The sequence below is a fragment of the Phytophthora cinnamomi genome (assembly GCF_018691715.1).
Source record: "Phytophthora cinnamomi strain GKB4 chromosome Unknown Contig53, whole genome shotgun sequence".
Lineage (NCBI taxonomy): Eukaryota > Oomycota > Peronosporomycetes > Peronosporales > Peronosporaceae > Phytophthora > Phytophthora cinnamomi.
Window position 1 is genome coordinate 2,064,698 of NW_027150986.1, and position 14,974 is coordinate 2,079,671.

A 14,974-nucleotide genomic window follows, 5' to 3' on the forward strand; every position below is an offset into this window, starting at 1 on the left:
ATCAGTAAAGAGGGATAACGATGCGGAAAGCATGAAGAAAGAATAACATTTGGTGCGCATATGACTAGGATATCTTGTGCAGCACTCGGTGATTGAGGCACTCGAGAAGATTCTGCGGGGTCACCACCATTATATCTAAGCTCAAGCAGCGAAGTAGTCTCTGAAACCTTCGCGCTTCCGCAGCATACACCTCCGCGTGAATCCGGTGTGCAGCACGGAGAGGGCCACGATGATAACGGCAATGGCCAGGGTGATCTTCGTGCCGGTGGACGCGTTGGAGATGTTCGTGATCGAGTCGCCAGTATCCTGAGCAACGAGAAGGTTGAAATACACAGCTGCGACGAGCGATACGAGCGCAATAAGGCCCCAGATTACTCCCCAGCAGCGGCTTGAGGTGTGCGTCATCTTGGCGAAGACCGACGCGTCGCTCTCGTTCACACGGCGTGAAATAAGGTCGTCCCAGATGTCATACACGGAGAAGAGGCAGCTCATGACGCCGAGGAAGAGCGTCACGTACTGCAGCGCGTCGAAAGTCGTCCAAATGTTCAGCGCCAGCAAGCCCGCCAGCAGCAGGATGAAGCAGAAGTTGAGGATCCGTAGGTACCCGTTGTGCGCGTAGAAGATGAAGATCAGCAAGAAGAAGATGAGGACGCCGGCCGCCACCTCGGACGCCAACTTGTCAGCGCTCGCAATGGTCAGCGCCATCCCCCACACCGCACTGCCCAAGTAGCCGGCCGGGAGGATGACCCACTGCAGTCCCCCGACGGTCTTGGTCACGCCGCCTTCGTCCGGGTGCACCTCCATCCCTTTAACCTGCAGTAGTAGCTGCATTAGGTTTCCGTAGACCTCAACAGCAGCAATACTAGAAGACTGCGGCGTACACTGCCGCAGGTGAGCCACGCAGCTGTAGCATGACCCAGTTCGTGCAGGAACACGGTTCTGTAGCAATCACAAGCAGCACCAGCGCCTCCGTTGGTGCGTAAAGCCCACCAATTACCAGCAGCAACACCGCGAGCGCAACGTACAAGATCTTGAACGGGTGGAGAATCGACACGCGCCATCTGCAGGGGGAACAAGGGAGAGCGCACGAGGTCAGCGCAAGCAGAACTTCCTCCACCATCGCAGCGGTGGTCGACCCACGCACAGTTTGAAGATGACGACGGCGTAGCAGATGATGAGGAAGATGGAGCGGAATTGCTCGTCGTTGCAGCAGTCCAGCGACCAGTCGATGCTCATGGTGGGCGGCGTCGGTCGGCGCAGGCGAGGGCGAGTCCAGGAATGGGGTGGCCTGGAGACTGAGATGGTGATGGTGGATTACGGGACATGCGATTGGCAGAAAACGCTCTTGAACCCAGAACTGTGGCACCCACATGGCGGACTGTGGCCAAGTCACACGGCTGGGTGGATTTTATGATCGGAGCCCTGCTCCTGCAGCAGCGAGAAAGCTGTTGGCGGCAGTGCCGCCGGCAGCTATGGCATCGCGTTTACGCAGATTGATCTGAGCATGAGATGGCATGAACGGCTAAAAGGACAACTTGGTGGCCACACTGTAGCCATCTCGCACTTCAACTGCTACAAGGACAGTAGAGCTCGCTGAAGTGTGCGAGCTACAGCAGTGGGATCAATGACCATCGCGAAAATGCGCTGAAGGCACGAAGTGCTTAGTTTCTCCTGCGGGTCTTTTTCATGGGAAGATCGGCGATTGGTGCTCGTCGTGAGGGTCGAAACCGCTTTCGAGGCGGGAACAGTCGTCCGCTGCCGGGCACTTTCGTCCTTCGGGCTGCTCGCCATGGCCACACGCGATGGGCCGAGCGGCGATGTGAGCGCCGGCAGCACTCGAGAGCTGAAGCAGACATCGACCAAACACACGGCACCGCAGGACCAAGAGACGAGCCCAGAGTTCAACGGTAAAACTCCCACAGGGTCGACCACCCCGCTACCGGCGAGGAAGACGTCCTCTACCGAGAACACTTGGCAGCGCAAGCGCTCGTCGTTGCTGTTGGTCGCGATGCACCCGGAGGGCGCGCGCGAGACGGCCAACTTCGTAGAGAGGCTGCCGCGGTCCACTGCGCTCCGGGTCATGCTAGCGCTCTTCGCCTACGCGCTGCTCGTGTCCGACGTGCCTCGCGGAGGGCCCAACGTCCAGTCGCTCCCGTTCGTGCAGATCGAGCCAAACGTCTTTACGGTGTACGGGCCCACGGCACTTCCGAGTCAAGCAGTGTATCGGAACGGCACGGCCACGATTGACGGGGTCATGGCTGACCTCCCGACGGCATTCTACAAGTTCGTACCGAGCTCTTACGGCCTTCGCACCGCTCGCGGCCTGTTGGATGGGTCGTCAAAGCTCGATTCCTCCTGGCCCCAATGCCTTCTAAGCGTCCACTCGGCGGGTTCCTCGTACAGCAGCGACTGCCGTGATACTTTGTCCGGATCAACGGTATTTAGCATGCTCGATACCCTTGTCGAAGCGCTTGCGGCCAATGCACCAAGCACTACCAGCTACAAGAATGTCGCCCAGACGGAGGATGGCATGGCAATCATGGCGCGTGGGGAGCTGAGCTCGTTACCTCAGCGTGTTTGTTTCGCGGCACGCTCTAAAGCCCGCTGGACGGGCACAAGTAGCGCAGCTTCTGGTTCCACCGCGGCGAGTAGCAGCACCAGCTTTCTGTCGCGTAACCTCTTGGATCACAAGTATTGGCTCAGTGTTTGGGCTACGACGTTTGCCGACCTTGATCCACAAAACCCTGGGGTCGATTTGTGCGTGGATGACTTGGATCGGCCATTGTTATGTGAAAAACCATGGGCTGCGGCGGTGGCCGTTGATGGTACACAAGGCGAGCCGTATTGGGAGGTTGTGTCATCACGTGTTGCGGCACTTCAAGCCAACCTGGCCAAGAATGAGAAGGTCGATGTCACTCTAGTCGAGACCGAATCAGATCCGCTGACAAGACTGGGTGGTGCAGTGCTGCTTGCGCACAAGATTTACAGTGCCGTGGCACTTTATCGAATCCGAGAATGCACTGATGCAGGCGTTTGTAAAACCTCGGTGGTGTTTGACGAGCGCGTTGAGGGCAAAATTCTTTACACAGATGCTCTTGAGTGGAGCTCTTTAGCTTCCACTTTACGAATCATCGGCCAGCTATATGTCACCGTACGCTTACTCTGTCTGCTCATTGCCTGCTACGCTGTAGTGGACAAGACCATCAGCTACGCGACGAGCTCTGACACTTCCAAATTGAAGCGAACTTTGCGTGTCTTCTTTGCAGTTCCAAGCCAGGTAGTAGTGTACGGAAGTTGGTTACCTGTGGTTTGCTATGCTAGTGCACATGTCATCGACGGCTTGATATTTTACGAGCTGGAAGATGATGGTGGCGAGAGCACAACAGAGAGTTTCTCGACGCTGACACGTTGGCTAGCCGTGCATATGCGCTGCATTTGGCTGATGGCTTTGCTGGCACGGTTTCGCGCATTACTCCAAACCTCGGCGGGGGCCTGGACTCCATCTCACGGGGTTTCAGGGGTGCGTGGCCACTTACTTCCAGCACTGGCACTAGGTGCAGTGGCTTTTGTGGCACATGGAGGAATAGCTGTCGATGACCGCGACGCAAGAATCCTGGAAGCAAATGAAGTAGAACCCGTTCCAACCTTCATGCTGTTGCGCTCGGAGACGTTGGATGCCTGGAAGATGAACCTCGAAGGTGTGTACAGTGATATGCTCGCTCTCGCCCTTGCAGCCGTGATATACGTGGTGGTAATCCTAGCTGTGCGTGCTCTCATGCGCTGGCGCCGACGTCGATGGGTCAAACCCACACCCTTCAACCAGGCGAAAGCTAGGGCAAAGGACGATGCAGTCCCAGATCCTCTCTTCTTTGCTCGCTCTGCCGTTCCTAGCGGTGCCGGAGCTCTTTGGGAACCAAGCTGTCTGTCGGTAAGCTGGGACGACGATTTATTGGGACATCTCCTGGTAATGTTGACCGCCACTACACCGTGGAAAAGTCAACGGAGCCAACAGCACGCCGAAAAAAAGCAAGAGTCAAGTGAAGAAGAAACAGCCAATGGTGTCCTGGCTGGTGGTGATGGGATGACCACGAGCTCAGCATCGGCCACCCAGCGCATGCTCATGAACTTGGTGTTTTTGAGCGACCCGTGGAACTTGCTAGTGCTGAAGCTGGGGCGTGCACGCGTCCACCTTTATCAACTTCGCGGAAGCGGGCTGGACTGCAAGGTGGTTCATGCAAACGCTAAAGCTCGCGTCGCCCGTGAATATTCACTGACACTTGAGAACGTAGAACTTGTTGCTTCTCTTCGAGCGTCCGAGCTGACCTGGGCACAGCTTGTTACATGCAAATAAAACGACAACAATACTGTAGTGTTTCGAGCAGCTGAGTCAGTTAAAGGTGATTCTGATTTATTGAAATTTGCCAATATCGCTTTGAAGTCATTGAATCTTCTCGTCTTCTTCTACTTCCACTAAGTCGTATCCCTTATCAATTGGTTCCAGGTCGCCAACAAAGACCCAACCGAGAAACACGATGGTCGGTAATAGGGCTGCGAGCCCATTGATAATGCAGAATTCTGCGATGGAATTGCCCATCTGCTTCCAACTGCCTTCGTTGTTCACAAGAAAGAGAAAATGCACAGCCAGCAAGTCTACCAACACATTTGCCAACAAAAAATACTGCGACACCCAGCAAGCATTTCCACGCAACTCCTTTTCTCGCGATGTCACCGCGCCTGGGGGCAGCACGAGAATAAGGCGAAAAGCGCAAGCAACACTCACGAATGGAATCAGAAGCTTGAGGACTATAAGAGTCTGTGAGATGGAGGGGGCCGAGTCTGTCAAGAACCGCCGAGTCGACGGCAACTGGAAATTGGTCATACTCGCCACACTACTGGTACCAAAGAACGATATCTGAGAGAACAACAACAACATCAATGCGCGTTGCACTTCGCGACTTGCAGTAATTCCTGCAGCGATAGTTTGCTTTGCTTCCAGTAACAGCCAGCTAACGAGAGCACTGCAAAGCGCCACGTAAAACATCAGCTCATACGACGTGCTTAGCAACGTGAGAGCTGGTGCGAAAGCTAATTGCACCTTCATTAGCCTTAACGCCAACAAGCGTGGGGCTTCTTCACCTGTCAGCTGACGTTCAAGATCACGTTCTTGCTTCAACTTGGACAGCCGTAACTCACTGGCTCCGCTATGGTATTTTGATTGAATGAGTAACCAAATCGGAGGGAGGGTAGCGACAATCCAGTTTGTTGCCACAAGGGAGAATGGAGGGGTATCTTTGTTCTGCAAATACGTTGCGGTCCACTGCAGGGTGAGAAATGCAAACACCACTGGAGCGGCTACAGGAGCAAATATCGTTTTCCACTGGGAGCTTTCATCGTACATGCTACGAGTCGCAGCAAAAGCAACAACCAATCCCAACAACACTCCACTTTGTATGATTAGCGTGTTTTCGTCGCTATTACTCGGCAAGCATGGGAAGACAGCGATAAGTAAGCAACTCACTGACCAGCAGAGACTCGACGACATCACGTTCGCCCAGCGTTCTTTCAGGTGTATGCTTTCCATTGAGCGCTGGATTCTGCCAGACCCAACCCACGGCCACATTGCAAGTAGAACGAACAAGAGACTAAAAGTCGGCCGATATTGGTAGCCACGGACTACAAACTCCAGGCATAGGAAGAGCGAGATTAATTGAGCACTCCACTGCCTCCAAGAAACACGTCCAGGAAATACTGCCGCGTAGAGTTTAGCGCGCTGGTCCCAAATAAATTTCCAGAAGAAAAGAGGACACAATCCGTAAAGGTAATAAGTTGGCGGTGAATCTGAGAGTAGCCGCCACCACATCACCGCACCCGCAAGAGCCACAAATTTGACGTCAATAGTATGGGATAATACCCATCGTAAGCGAAACTTCAAGGGATGAAGATAGGCGACAACCATGACGAGAACCAAACCAACGTAACCCAGAATGACCGATGCTAGCAAAAACAACCAGTCGTATGTCTGGTAGTACACGATCGCACCCCTGCAAATATCAATTATCTCTTGGCTTGATGCTTCGACGACACGATGAGCTTCGTTATGAATCATATGGGTGTTACCCTCGCTTATGCTGTTGAGGGCTTCGTCGATCCGCTCCTCAAGGTCAGGCACGCGGTAGTGGAGAGGGGAGTATGGCACAAAAAGCAAACCACGATGAGCGCGCTTAACTTCTTCCTTGCGTAGCGCATGCTGGTATAGCTGATTAGCATTCGCACGCAAGGCAGTAGCACGGTACTTGTTCTCAACCAAATACGTAAACGGCAAGACACCAACCGAGTTACGAGGATAAGGTAGTCCTGCTAACGCGCTGATCAGAGCTGCCACATCAGCTTGCATCACATCCTTGCGCGTAAATTCTGTCAGCGTCGCCCATTCGCGCGCTGCGATTTCTTCTTCTTTTTCCTGATACTGCAATCGCGCCTGTATCTCGGATCTGGATTGTGTAGGAAGATCATAACCAAACCACTTATTATCTGTTTTGTTTGTTGTAACGGACCCTTGCACACCAGCACCCCACGCGATAATCGCCGTTCGAGTTTTCGACGGATCTCTGTCACCGTGATCACCTTGTAGATCCATTCCATGGTCCGAGTTGACCACATACGCAGTGCGGCCATCGTTTCCATAATACTCATCGATCATTTTCTCGGTTTTCTCAATCAAGTCATCCACCACTGCAATATTCTCCAAGTATTCTCTCGAGTCGGCACCATATTTAGGTCCTGTTAGGTCCGTGCCCAAGAAATGGCAATATATCACCAACTTGTCATCATGCAGCTTCCGGTACAGGTCCGGATCCCTCGCCTTCGTCCCTCGTGCAAACAATGCCTTTATTTTTCGATACGCCCACACATCCAGCAGCGTAGTGTCTTCTCGTACCATATCGACCTCTTCTCTCGCCGTGTAGTGCTCTTCGGTAGCTTGCGGCGCGTGTCTCGCTAACATCGGCGCGACATCTTTATTGCCGTAGATGAAGGCACTGTTGCTCTGATTGAACACCGAGTCGAAGGGAACTGGATGCTGCTTCCAGCTCTTGGTGACGGCGTGCGGGTCCTCGTACATGCCCGCAGTCAGCGCCACGTGACACGGCCGACTCTCGGTCGGCGCGTGGTTGTGCGAGACGCCCCAACTGCCGCGATGGCGCATCACATTGCCCAGGAACGGCGCGCGACTATGGAAACTGAACGGCGCTACAGTTGCAGAGCTGTCAGGGCTCAGGTCATAGCGGTCTGCGTAGTGCGCGACGGCCTTAAAGAGCTTGTCGACGCGACAACCGTCGAGCGTGAAGATGACGACGCGCTTGGCCGGAGGAGACGACGTGTAGTTGGCGCTCGGGATGGAGGACTCCACGGGCGACTGGAAGTAGATATCGAAGATGCTGAGGATGCACAGCGCGTGGAAGGCCACGCTCAGCAGCAGCAGCCGCGTGATGCTGCTGCCCATGATGCCTCCGACTGAATTGGCAACGGTTTCAGTTGTACGGCACCACGTGCTCTTATTTCGGAGGGGACGATTGGAGAGATGCTTACAGGAGCAGGTGGTCGGGACGATGTAAACATGGCTACATTAGGTCATGTTGAAGTGCATCTAATGGTGCGAGCGGCCTAGCTCAGAGGTAATTGATGTCTACTGCGCCCGCTCTGCGAACCAAGCTCCATCGAGGAGAAGGGTCCGAGTGGGGTCGAAACGGACCTTGAAGCGCGAGTCGGCCTTCACAAGAGCTGCAACCATCAGGGTAGTGACGGATTAGAAACGAAAATAAGCAAGAACTACGAGCTTCAACTCCTGAAGATACGTACTGCGGATGGGGCCGTCGGCGTTTTCGTCGCCTGAAGCTGCAGGGCAACAGATCTGCACCGCTTGCTGTGTCTCCGCGACAACAATACCGCTGAGTCCCACATTGCACGGATTCTGCGATTGAACCACTGCATCGGAGGAAAAACAACCCGTGAGCACACCTTCTCCACAGTCTTAGCGCACTTGTAGCTTACCTTCGAGCGGACACCCGGAGAGATCCAAGTACTTGAGTTTAGCCTGCAGCTTTGCGTTGCGCGTTCGTTGCGCCTCCTCCGTTACAGCCTGTACTTCGCCCAACTCGCTCTCGATGATCTGACGCACATACCGCGTCCAAATATCGTTGAGCTGCTTGGCGTCGCTGTATTTCACGTCGCCGCTAAGCAGATGCAGGCCAAGTTCTCTGCGACGACGCGCACTCAGCAGCTTCGCTGTCTGCTTTCTGCTCTCCGCTGCGATCGTTTTCTCCGCCGTCTCAGCAGCGGTCGTCTTGAACGGGTTGTCCAAGCTCAGCACCTTGTTCTTGAGGCTGTCCACAGCATTGGCCCCAGCCCTCGTGCCCTTCGTCACCGACTCCAGGTAGTTCCTGAACGTCTCGTGCAGCGCCCGCGGCTTGTTCAGCGTCTTGGCCTGTGATTGCTGCGATTGTAGTCCACAACACAAGCGGTTCCATATAACCGTCAGCTCACCACCAACAGCATCACCAAGAGCTTCTGCGCCTCAGCCACTCACCAGCGAGCAGTCCTTCAGCCCAATCGCCAGCAGCTCCGCGTCCATCTTCTCGTAGAGCGGGTCGACCTTCTTCTCCTCCTTCTTCTTCTCCTGATTGGCTGCCGGTTTGCCCGCGTCCTTGTCGCCCGCGCGCGCGTTGCCGCTCTTGTCTCGCTTCTTGTCCTTGCGCTTGCGCTTCGAGTGCTGGTAGGCCTGCTGCTTGTTCCCCTTGGGCGCCGCTTGCGCCGCCGCCTGCGCCGTGTACTTGGAGGCGGCGGGCTGCGCCGCAGTCGCGAAGGCCGCGTCCAGCGACGACAGCAGGTCGGCGCGCGGCCGCTTCTTGCCTCCGGTCGCCATCGCAATAATGGATGGCCGGCACCAATAATGGGCTCAGATCTGAGTCGTCTCTGAGCCCAATAATAGCAATCTTTTCCGTGCACGTCACTGCGGTAACGTATAGGTACACTTGCAGGGCCTAGTGACTGCCTTCACTTCACTTCAAACATGGAGGGCGTCGCCGCGGCCTGGAGCTCCTGGTCCTGCGCCGACGTGGGGCGCTGGCTGGGCGCGCAGGGCTTCCAGGAGCACGTGGAGCTCTTCGCCGCCAACAAGATATCGGGCAGCATCCTGCCGGAGCTCACGCGCAACGCGCTGCGCGACGACCTGGGCATCGCGGCCTTCGGGGACCGCGTGCGGATCGCGCAGGCCATCGAGGCGCTCGTGGCGTCCTCTGCGTCTCCGGCAGCTGCAGCGCCGTCGACAACTGCGTCGGCCCCCGGCCAGGCCTGGCTGCCGCGCGACGAGAACGCGCTGGACCTGGTGGTGCTGCACGCGGCGCCGCTCGTGATCAAGGACAGCCGCCACCGCATCTACCCCATGGAGAAGCTGGACCTGGAGGCCGAGCGCCGAGAGATCAGCAACTCGCTGCTCACGGACGTGCAGCACAAGGCCATCCACGTGCGCTTCGACATCGCCACGGCCGACATCCTGCGCAGCCTCATGACGGCGTGGAAGTGCACGGTGCTGCACTTCTCGGGCCACGGACTGGGCCAGCGGGCGGCGCTCTGCTTCGAGGACGGCGCTGGCTGCACGCACCTCATCACCCCCGACGCGCTGCGGCAGTTGATGTTCTCTGGCCACGCGCCGGGGGAGCGGCAGGTGCCTGGAGCGACCCCCGTGGAGGTGAAGAGAGGGGTGCCACCGGAGGCTGCCGCTGCGGTTGCGGCTGTTGCGGGGCCCAAGCCGCTCGACGGCAACGTCAAGCTGGTGTTTGTCAATGCGTGCCATAGCCAGAAGGTCGCGTCCGTGTTCCTGAATGCCGGCATCCCGCACGTCGTGGCGGTGCATTCGGATTCTCTCGTGGTCGACGCCTCGGCGACGATGTTTGCCAAACATTTTTACCTGTCGCTGTTTCATGGACACACGGTGTCGACGGCGTTCGAGATCGCGAAGGGGGCAGTGCGCGCGCTACCTACGCAGAAACGAGCAGCTTGTTGCTGCGCGTAAGTTTTTACGTTCGGACGATTTTGATGCTGATGTCAAGTTAACATTTCTCTGTATTGATTGCTCGCTTTGCAGACATCTCCACGAGCCTACTTGCACATGGATGCGAGATGGGTCACGTCACTCCCAGCACAGTGCTACTCAATGTTGCTGTAAGGGCCATGTGCTACCATTCCCGCACGACGAGTCTAGCAAATTTCTACTGCTAGGAACGGCTCCTCACGACGTGGTTCTATTCGGAGATATTCCAAATGGCTCACTGCGCGACTACACTCCTCGTTATCCCTCCAACATTCCGTCAATGCACGGGCAGTTCATCGGTCGTAACACTGAAACGTATTTAATGGTCAAGTCGCTACGCGAAAACGCTGTGACGGCGTGTCTAGGTGCCCCAGGCATCGGAAAGAGCTCTCTCATTATCTCGGTGGCGCACTTCGTGCACAGCCGTCGACTGTTTCCTGATGGCGTATTTTACGTGGATCTAGAAGGCCAGAAACTCTCAACTGTGCGGTATGCTATTGCGCAGAGTATTGGGATGCCTGCAGCAGATACGGATGAAGAAGTGTTTGCAGAGTTAGGGTGAGCCACGTAACTTTTCGTGGTGCGTGTGTGTGTGTGTGGTTGCGATGACTCACAAGTGTTCGAATGCTATGTAGGACCAAAAACTGTTTGCTGGTGTTGGACAAGGTCGAGGAATTGCTGGACGAGGATGAGAACAAGGGTGAAGAGCTTTTGCACCAGCTTATCTCGGTTGCCCCGAATTTGAAATTGCTGCTTGCCTCTCGGCGAAATATGCATATCCCCAGTGTCACACCATACTCACTTTCAATCTCGGAACTCCCGTTGCACACTGCGGTAACCCATGCTTGAGTGCCTTCCTTAGGGCGTATTTTGGTTGTCTCTAACACGGTGGTATGTTGTGGTGTCTACAGACAGAGTTGCTTTGCCTTGTAGCTCCTGGCTGTTCTGCCAAGCTGGCCGAAAGGCTGGCGAGAATCTGTGGGTGTCTTCCGCTGGCTATTCGTGTGGTGGGCCGGGCTCTCGCTAATGCACGAATGACGGTCACGCCTGAGCGCATGATCGAATATTTAGAGGTAAGCGAGTTCAAATGGCTGTACTGCGGGAAAGAAACTGTAACGGCACTTTTCATCTTGTTTTTGTGATGTTTGATAGCGCGACGAACACAGATTCGAGACCATCAGGGAACTCAATCAAGTAGGACACAAGGAGTGCGTAGACCGCTGCATACGCTCGTCTTTTTGTCATCTAGACGAGCCGTTGAGATTAGCCTTTATGGCACTTGGCTTTTTTCGGGGAAGTTTCGAGATCGAAGCTGCTGAAGCAGTCTTGTCCAGTGTATTGATGGAGCAGAACGCTGCTGGAAAATTGACGGGGAGTAGCAGCTATTCCCTAATGTCTTCGTCTGTGGGAGGTTCAGCTGGCGCAACGACAAGTACATCAAGCTCGTCCAGCTCGACGTACTTCCCTGCTGATGCATATGCCAAGAGCAGCCGAAGTCGCAACCGTGATGATGACGTCTCCTCAGTGCGTAGCCTTGGATCTCAGCTTTCAAGTATGGATGGTTTTGGTTTCGACAATGATGGTGCAATGACAAATGACAGCTACGATCTACTGGATTTAGAGAGCAGTGAGGAGGCAAAGGCTCGCGAAGTGAGTGTGCCCTCCGCTGGCGTAGCTCTTGACCTTCTTCATCAGTGGTCACTTGTGGAGTTTGACACGAAAACGAATCGTTATCGTATGCATAACCTCGTGCAGCTTTTTGCTGAAGAAGAAGCTGGTCGTATGGGGGACGAGTGCTTCGCCGATCCTGCACCTGCCTCAAGTTCGGGTTCTGCTTCTTCATCGTTTGTGGCGGCATCGATGGGTGCCCCTCCAATGAGCATTCCGCTGGGCAAAGAGTTACTTCTCACATGGAAACGACGTTTTGTGCGATACTATTGCATGATAGTCGCCAAAGCCTCACATGCCTACCGTTTTGAGGGCACTTTGGCATTATTCGACAAGGAGCGCGCAAATATCGAATCTGCGATGGCGCTGGCGCAGCAACTTACATTACAGAGCATCGAGCAGGTGCGTGAGAGCAACTGCCGCGCCCAACAAGATATTATAAGTGACCAAATTGGCGAGATGCCCACCAGTTCGACAAGTACGATGAGGTCGAAGAGCGAACCAACATTTTTCACGGGTGATGGAGCCTTGCCCAAGCCTACTATTGAGCGCCATAACAGTAGCTCTGCTACAAGTACAAACTACAGCAGCAGCAGTAGTGGTGGAGTAGGAAGTGGACGACGTTCGACAGGATCTACTGGGCTCAGCAACTCTTCGATTGTGGACGCGCTGCTCTATAGTAATCTTGTGGTGCGCTGTCGCTTTATTTTTCGAGCGCGTGTGGAACCTCGACGCCGAATTCAGGTAGTTTCCTCGTGTTTGCAACTGTCACGAGAAACACGTTCGCTTCACTGCACATGCGGCAACCGCGAAAATGATCCTGCCACGTTGCTGTGGGATGTGGAAGAGGCCAAATTCGATCGTGATCTGTCGCTGCTAGAAAAATTGCCTTCTTTTGAGGAGCCACAACCCCCTGTTGCTGCTGCAGCAGCACATGATCGTTGCACGTGCGTAGGAATTCGCGAGCTAATCGCTTTAGAAGCCCTGCTACTTACGGATCTGGGCTACGCATGCTGCGATGTCACAGACTGGGTAGCTGGAGAGTACCATTACCTTGAGTCGTTGCGATTGCAGCGCGAGGTGCTGGGTTGGTCAGAACACCCGCAAGTTGCTGAAGTATTGAACCAATTCGGCATTTGTCTCAGCACTCGATGGGGTTTTTTAGCGCACAATGTTTGGTTGCTGCAGCATGCCGAGCGCTTGCTAAAAGGGGCACTTGAGATGCGAAGCCGGGTATTAAGCAAGAATCATCCAGAATACGCAACGAGCTTGAATAATTTAGCAAACTTTTACAAGAACTACCCAACCGCAGGAAAGCGTCGATCACCGTCAGCTGCAGTACGTGAAGATGCCCGCGAATCTCGAGAGCGGAATTCAAGAGGTGGGAAAAGTGGAGGGCGGCGGGGCGGTAGTGCTCAGAGAGGTGCTCACTCAAACTCTAGCCCCAGCCCGAGTAGATCCAGTACGAGCAGCGAGAGCAGGACAAGCCCAAGCCAACAAGGTACCAAGACAGGTCTGATCAAAGGCACTACAGATAGAATCAGCGAGGAGGAGGCGCGACCTGATATCGCTGGCATGTATCGTCAGTCGCTCAAAATTCGCGAAATCACGCTTGGTGAGAATCACCCTCAGGTTGCACAGTCCTTGAATAATCTGGCGCTTTATCTCTCCAACCAGCTTGAAACTCAGGAACTGAGGTACAATGTGACTTGCAATGAGAAACGAAGTCTAGCATGCTCTAACTTTTTTGTCTGGATGCCAGTGAGGCGGAGCTAGCAACTCAGCGGGCAGAAATTGGCCGTCTGTATGAGCGAGCATTAAGGATTCGTCGGAGCAGACTCGGCAATGCAAGTTTCGAGACAGCTGCCACTTTGAACAATATGGGCAATTTCAAGCGACTTACGGTGCGCGTGAAACGAGGGTGCATTGTAGCTTCGGATTCGGTGTCACCTTAACTTATTCAACTGCGTTTGTGGTTACAGAAAGATTGGCGTGGAGCAGAGGAAAATATTAAAGAAGCATTACAGATCACGGATCGATATTTCAATGATATCAGTCCCCGTGCCGCACGTATATTCATCAATCTTGCGCGTGTGTATCGAGACCAGGTACGGAAGTCTGTTAACAGTTTGGCATTCCTGCAATCGTTGTTACTTAACTGCCCCTCGGAATCTTTACGTATTGATAGAAACGTTATGGAGATGCTATCGCGGCCTACAAGAAAGCGCAGGACATCCGGCAACAGCTTTTCCCTGACACTGGGGACGTAGGCTACTGCATTGGTACGTTGGCTGCTGAATCCAAAACCAAGCTAAGTTGTTCTGCTCAATTAAAGAATCGTTCTGAAATCATGTAAAAATTAGAGCAAATTGGAAAATGCTTGCGGCTTCAAGGAAAAGAAGAGGAGGGCAAAATCTTAGAAGACAGAGGTCGACAGATGAAAAAGCTTGGACATCCAGCACTGGAGCAGGATGAAATTGGAGAGGTTGACAGCGGAAGTACCATCAGTGGTGCGAGCAATGGCTTTCAGCACACTGTCCTGAGCGGCGACAGTGTGGAGGGGCCTATAGCGTCAGGCCACCTATTTGCACGTGTCAATGTTTATGACATCGTCGACGCGGAGGCGCTGATATCGCGCAAGTTCAATTTTCCGGGTAAATTAATTGGCGAGCGCGGCATCCACTTGAAGAAAATCGAGGCTATTTCATGTGCCCAACTGCGGTACTTCGGGCCGTGGCCACAATCCTTAACCAAGCGGAGCAAGGGGCGCGGTGATAGCCAGAGGGAGACGTCCCCACGCACAATGCCCGAGGCCTACATTCAAATTACCAGCACAAACGAGGCGGTAAGTTTCTTATCTTCGCCTACGGACGATCGTGGTGTTTTGTTGACCTCAGCATTCGTGTGATATTTGCCAGGCGTTGGAACGTGCAAAAGAGCAATCCGTGCAGCTTTTACGTGAGATGAAGCTGTTGTGGGAGCGGTTCCTGGGCCGAACAACCGCGAATCATGGAGGACCCGGACATCGTGGACAGCCTCCTCCTCATCACTTTCATCACGGCCGGGGTGGTGGTGGGGGTCGTGGTGGTGGAAGGGGTAGACATCTTCATTTACACCGAACTCCATCAACCCAGCTGCCACGATCAAATAGCACTGGTGGCACCGCTGGTGGTGGGGTATGGGGCGGATCGACGTGAAAGTACAGTAGTATAGGTGCTG

The 14,974-nt window shown here is 54.4% G+C and overlaps 5 protein-coding genes across 7 annotated transcripts; 2 read left to right on the plus strand and 3 right to left on the minus strand.

Annotated features, from left to right (window-relative positions):
• Nucleotides 1-141: 141 nt before the first annotated feature.
• IUM83_00584 lies at nt 142-1,236 on the minus strand (the record flags this gene model as incomplete). 2 transcript variants are annotated; one of them, XM_067924366.1, is made up of 4 exons in its annotated part: nt 142-813; nt 882-939; nt 1,026-1,061; nt 1,145-1,236. In XM_067924366.1, 4 exons carry the CDS (start codon nt 1,234-1,236, stop codon nt 142-144), a joined length of 858 nt encoding a protein of 285 aa, XP_067788895.1. The 2 variants fall into 2 exon arrangements, with proteins under 2 accessions (XP_067788895.1, XP_067788894.1); XM_067924365.1 differs by having other exon boundaries at nt 142-825.
• Nucleotides 1,237-1,789: 553 nt separating this feature from the next.
• IUM83_00585 (Vacuolar protein sorting-associated protein 16) lies at nt 1,790-3,225 on the plus strand (the record flags this gene model as incomplete). Of its 2 annotated transcripts, none has more annotated exons than XM_067924368.1 (2): nt 1,790-2,283; nt 3,192-3,225. In XM_067924368.1, 2 exons carry the CDS (start codon nt 1,790-1,792, stop codon nt 3,223-3,225), a joined length of 528 nt encoding a protein of 175 aa, XP_067788892.1. The 2 variants fall into 2 exon arrangements, with proteins under 2 accessions (XP_067788892.1, XP_067788893.1); XM_067924367.1 differs by lacking the exon at nt 3,192-3,225 and adding an exon at nt 2,345-2,375.
• A 1,213-nt stretch (nt 3,226-4,438) lies between these two features.
• Nucleotides 4,439-7,501, minus strand: IUM83_00586 (GPI ethanolamine phosphate transferase 1; the record flags this gene model as incomplete). Its single annotated transcript, XM_067924369.1, has 2 exons — nt 4,439-4,650; nt 6,616-7,501. The coding sequence occupies 2 exons, from the start codon at nt 7,499-7,501 to the stop codon at nt 4,439-4,441; spliced, it is 1,098 nt and encodes a 365-aa protein (XP_067788833.1).
• A 183-nt stretch (nt 7,502-7,684) lies between these two features.
• Nucleotides 7,685-8,920, minus strand: IUM83_00587 (GPI ethanolamine phosphate transferase; the record flags this gene model as incomplete). The annotated part of the gene is made up of 4 exons (XM_067924370.1): nt 7,685-7,779; nt 7,858-7,983; nt 8,050-8,491; nt 8,585-8,920. 4 exons carry the CDS (start codon nt 8,918-8,920, stop codon nt 7,685-7,687), a joined length of 999 nt encoding a protein of 332 aa, XP_067788891.1.
• A 147-nt stretch (nt 8,921-9,067) lies between these two features.
• IUM83_00588 (uncharacterized protein) lies at nt 9,068-14,906 on the plus strand (the record flags this gene model as incomplete). The annotated part of the gene is made up of 13 exons (XM_067924371.1): nt 9,068-10,065; nt 10,142-10,645; nt 10,723-10,921; nt 10,999-11,160; nt 11,240-11,295; nt 11,386-11,611; nt 13,343-13,452; nt 13,518-13,659; nt 13,738-13,863; nt 13,944-14,037; nt 14,119-14,600; nt 14,674-14,700; nt 14,856-14,906. 13 exons carry the CDS (start codon nt 9,068-9,070, stop codon nt 14,904-14,906), a joined length of 3,177 nt encoding a protein of 1,058 aa, XP_067788898.1.
• Between the last annotated feature and the right edge of the window lie 68 nt (nt 14,907-14,974).